This window comes from Henckelia pumila, chromosome 3 (genome assembly GCF_033568475.1).
Source record: "Henckelia pumila isolate YLH828 chromosome 3, ASM3356847v2, whole genome shotgun sequence".
Lineage (NCBI taxonomy): Eukaryota > Viridiplantae > Streptophyta > Magnoliopsida > Lamiales > Gesneriaceae > Henckelia > Henckelia pumila.
In genome coordinates, this window is record NC_133122.1 from 196934980 (window position 1) to 196939818 (window position 4839).

The window sequence follows — 4839 nt, forward strand, 5'->3', positions numbered from 1 at the left end:
ACTCATCTCAATCAAGAAAACAGCAAGCAGCGAGAGAAGACAGGAGGGAGAAGAGAAGAGCGTGCGGAGACAAATGGGGCACGCTGGGAAAGAGAAGGGAGAACAAGAAGAGGGTGTGATGGCCTCAGAATTTTTCTGGTCTTATACAGATGAGCCTCATGCCTCTCGCAGGAGGCAGATCCTCTCCAAGTACCCGCAGATCAAACAACTCTTTGGACCCGACCCCTTTGCTTTCCTCAAGGTACATTTTATGTTTCTTTGTTTCTGTAATGTGGTTTACATTGTGTGGATCCAAAGAGTGGAGATTGGGGTTTTGTCAGATGGGAGGTGGGGGTGGTCCAAGATTGAATCTTTTTGTGTATTTAGTGTTGTTTCTGTTGATTTTGTTTGGTCCATTGTGATTGGTCACCTTCTGTTTAAGGAATATTTGGTTTCTCTGTTTTCTTGTTGGGTTGTTTCGTTTGTGTCCGGTTGAATTTCATCCTGGATATTGTTTGGCATGCGTATTTTAGGCCATTCATATAGAATGTGTTAGTTGGTGCATTGAACTTTACTGATCTGCTCTTAGTTATGCTATGATTATTGATAGGAATTTGGTTGGATCTCCTTGTGTGGTCAAATTGCATCCATTCACCCCCTTTCGTCCCAGTTGTAATCGCCTATCAGGAAAAAGAGAATGTAGCTTCTTTTAATATTGCTTAACTTGAATGATTGGATTGTGAAACTTTCGTTTGGCTAATTAGTTTCTTCTGTAAAGGAGTTGAATTATTTGAGCAATTCAAATTTAAGCTAAATTGCGCTGATACGGTTGGTTGTGTTTGGTAAATGTTCTATGTTTCTTTTTTCAAATTCCAACTTTTCGAATCTGGCATACGATTAATCAATGAGGAGATAAAACTATTAATAGAGTTCTAATGGATTTGTGGACACCAAATGATGGCTATGTTGCCTATGGTGGATGAAATTTTACATTTTCTGTTTGCAAAAATTGAAGTTGCCTTCTCCAGATGCCATCACATTATTTTCCCGTGATTGATTTATTGATCTTTCATCCATTATTCATTTCATGAGAACGGTTCATTGCTATTTTAATTCTATGTTGTAACATTATGAACTAATATTTTTGGAAAAGTTGTAATTAAGAAGGTGAAATTCATTGAAAAATATTGGAAAAGTATTGGTTTCATCGTGCAGCGGTTGGAGCTACTGGTCATTTGTTTAATACTTTATTTGTACTCATTTGAATTTTGAAAACTGCTAAGCATCAAAGTAACAACTAACAAGCTATTACTTATGTTTTTCATTGTCTTATATTACAGATTGCCGCAGTTGTTTCACTTCAGCTATGGACCGCAGCCTTCCTCTGTGATGCAGGTTGGCTGAAGATACTTGTGCTGGCATATTTTTTCGGCTCTTTTCTCAACCACAACCTGTTCTTGGCCATTCATGAGCTTAGTCACAACTTAGCCTTCTCAACCCCAGTCTACAACAGGTGGCTTGGGATTTTCGCTAACCTTCCCATTGGCGTTCCCATGTCTGTCACCTTTCAAAAGTATCACCTTGAGCACCATCGGTTCCAAGGAGTAGATGGCATTGATATGGACATTCCAAGCCTTACTGAGGCCAGTCTTGTAACCAGTGTCATTTCAAAATCAATATGGGTTGTTTTACAGCTATTCTTTTATGCTCTCCGCCCCCTCTTTCTCAAACCAAAACCTCCAGGAATGTGGGAGTTCATTAATTTTATTATTCAACTCAGCCTTGATGCCGGTTTTGTTTATTTCTGGGGTTGGAAGTCTCTTGGTTATTTGATTCTTTCTACCTTTGTTGGGGGCGGAATGCACCCAATGGCCGGCCATTTTATCTCAGAACACTACATTTTCAAGTCAACAGATCAAGAAACGTATTCTTACTATGGCCCTTTGAATCTGATGACATGGAGTGTTGGCTACCACAATGAGCACCATGATTTCCCAAGAATACCAGGAAGCAAACTATACAAGGTGAAGGAGATTGCACCAGAGTTCTATGAAAATCTGGAGTCATATAAATCTTGGAGCCAGATCATTGCCATGTATATAATGGATAGGACGGTGGGGCCTTATAGCCGAATGAAGAGAAAACTATCAAAATCTGAATAGTTTCCAGACTAAATACGGGTTTTTCTTTGTTTCCGCTTGACCTCATTTTTGCAGGTTTGATGTGAGATATAGTTGATTTATTGTTTGTTTTTTCATGTTTGAATTTTGTAAACTTCTAATGGATCAGTTCTCTTGATGCCAGATTTCGAAGATAAACCAATAGTAGTCATCATGTTATTTGGTATCATTTTAAATTTTTTACCGTCCAACAAGCATGGTCTTACCACCATTGTTCTTGAAGCCAGTTATGTATCAACCTTTCAAGCGTAGTGCTTTTTGTTCAGAAACTGATGTCGGTTCCTTATTAGTACCCATAAAGGATTCTTAACTTAAAGAATGACATCCTTTGCCATGGAATGCAGACAATGAGACAGAATACGTTGGAACATTTTAATTCAGATTCAGGAAAATTATAATCTTGATTGTTCGTGGAACATGGTAAGCCATGTCTACATCCTTCACGGTATCCCCTAATTTTGCCACTTGCTTGCCAATACCAGCCGCCACCATTACTGCCATGGCCATAACTCTATACGCGATCACCTCCCCACCGTCGGCAGAACCTTACTGCCACTCACTTGACCATAATAACATGTCTACACCGAGAACACGACTCTCCCATAACATGCCAGGGTTGTTCGTTTCATCCAATATCATGTGCATAGGTTCGTCGGGGCTTTCAACCATAGGGGTCCAAAATTTGTAGCCGAGTGCGCAAAATACATCGCTAAGCTTAACAATGTCATCAATACCATGCCATGCCATTTCAATTGCAGCCGATGTTTTTTATTTTTGGAAAAACTGCAAAGAAAGTATATTAAATTTCAAGTGGAAATTGGACCATATACGAGAGAGGCTTCATACAATGAAATTTCCTCAGCTCAACGAAGAATTGCATTTAGTTGTTGAAATATAAGTGCAAGAAAAAACAAATTGTTTATTACCCATATAAGTTTGGACGAGGAAAAGTCTAATGTCAAACTATTGGTTGGAGCTTATAAGCTCTTGAAAACTGCTTATGAGCTCTTTCAATTTGTTTGGCAAATTTTTTGTCAAAATAAGTTGTTTGACAGCTTATAACCTGTTTTTTAAAAAAGTAAGGTCACCCTTACCTTTTTAAGAAAGATTTTATTTTGATATTTTACTTATTCATATTATCTTTATATATTTTATTAAAAAATAAGGTCACCCCTACTTTTTTAGGCCTAATATATATTTAACATTTATGATAAGTTTAAAACTATTTTTGTATGTATATTACTATTTATATTACTTGCATAGTATTATACCATTTTGATAATTTCGACAATAAAAAGATCTTATAATAACAAACACATCAACATCTTTAAGTTGTTTAAAATAAGTTCATTTTATTTTTAAAATAAGACCTAACAACTTATAAGTTCATAAAACAACTTATAAGCTTATAAGTTGTTTTTAATAAGTTTAGTCAAACACACTCTAAATTACCCGAACTTTTTTTATTTTTTTGGGATCATAATTACATGAACATTTTGGTCTTTTAATTTATGTGACCTGATGAATTAGCAATATTATTGTCAATTGTGTTTGCATAATCACGTGATTGCATGAAAAAATGATACTCATTGATGAGTTACATACCCCATAAAGTTATCTAGCTCATGTCTAGAATTCTCCTGATTAATCACAACTGAGAAGTGGCGCATGTAAACCAATGTCTTTTCATGATCTTTTAGACCATCTCCAATGGAGGTTCAAAATTCATGGTTTAAATTTTGAACCAAAAAAAATGAACCCACTACCATTGTGGGTAGTGGGTTCATGATTCAAATTAAAAACATGGTTCAAATGTATGAACCGTGTTCAAAATTGTACTTTCTGAAAATTTTTGGGGAAGTGCACACGGAATGCATTCTCTTTCCTTTTCTTTTTTTAAATAATTTTTTAAAACAAAATTTTGGTATGTTCAAGCCACACAAAAAATAGTTTTTCTAATAAACTCAACTATTATAAAATAGTAGAGATTATTATTATTATTATTTTATTATTATTATTATTATATAATTTGTTCTTGGGAGAGATCATGCAAATTTAAATTAGATTTAAAATTTAGTTAGATTTAAAAATATATTATAATCAATTCTTGAAAATAAAATAAAATCATACTAAGTTAGTGAGTTTCATACTATTAATTTGGAATCATTAATAGATAGTTTATTTAAAAAGTGGAACAAGCATGAGAGCAAAACATCAATCTATAATTTAAAACTTATTTTTAATTTTGGTATTATAATTTGAGGTACTATTTATAAGAAAAAAATATAATTTAATCCATGTTTAAAAAAATCAGTTGGTGCATATAAAATATTTTTTCTTAAATTTAGCCAACTATTAAATATTTCGAGTCTTCCAATACATTCAAGTTTGATTAACACTTTATCACATGAGAAAATTATAATAAATAAGTTAAAATTAAAAAAAAAAAAAAAAAAAAAACGAAAGAAAGAAAGAAAGGACCGCTTGAGGGCTTGAGACCGCCTCATGCAGCTACTGTTACAGTGTTATGTACTATGCTATCGGCGTCCGTTGTCAAGGACGACGTTTTGGGGTATTTTTGATATCTTCTTCAAATCAAATTAATTTTGAATTTTTTTTAAAAAAAATAAACTACTTTTTAAAAAACCCTCTTTTTTATACTACTCAACGGTCGATACAT

The 4839-nt window shown here is 34.1% G+C and overlaps 1 protein-coding gene across 2 annotated transcripts; it reads left to right on the forward strand.

Moving 5' to 3' along the window:
* On the forward strand, nucleotides 1–2436 carry LOC140891757 (sphingolipid delta(4)-desaturase DES1-like). Of its 2 annotated transcripts, XR_012152597.1 has the most exons (3): nucleotides 1–241; nucleotides 1320–2195; nucleotides 2284–2428. XR_012152597.1 is itself a non-coding variant. In XM_073300389.1 (2 exons), the coding sequence occupies exons 1-2, from the start codon at nucleotides 74–76 to the stop codon at nucleotides 2139–2141; spliced, it is 990 nt and encodes a 329-aa protein (XP_073156490.1). In that variant the 5' UTR covers nucleotides 1–73; the 3' UTR covers nucleotides 2142–2436. The 2 variants fall into 2 exon arrangements, 1 of the variants encoding a protein (XP_073156490.1); XM_073300389.1 differs by having other exon boundaries at nucleotides 1320–2436.
* Nucleotides 2437–4839: the final 2403 nt, after the last annotated feature.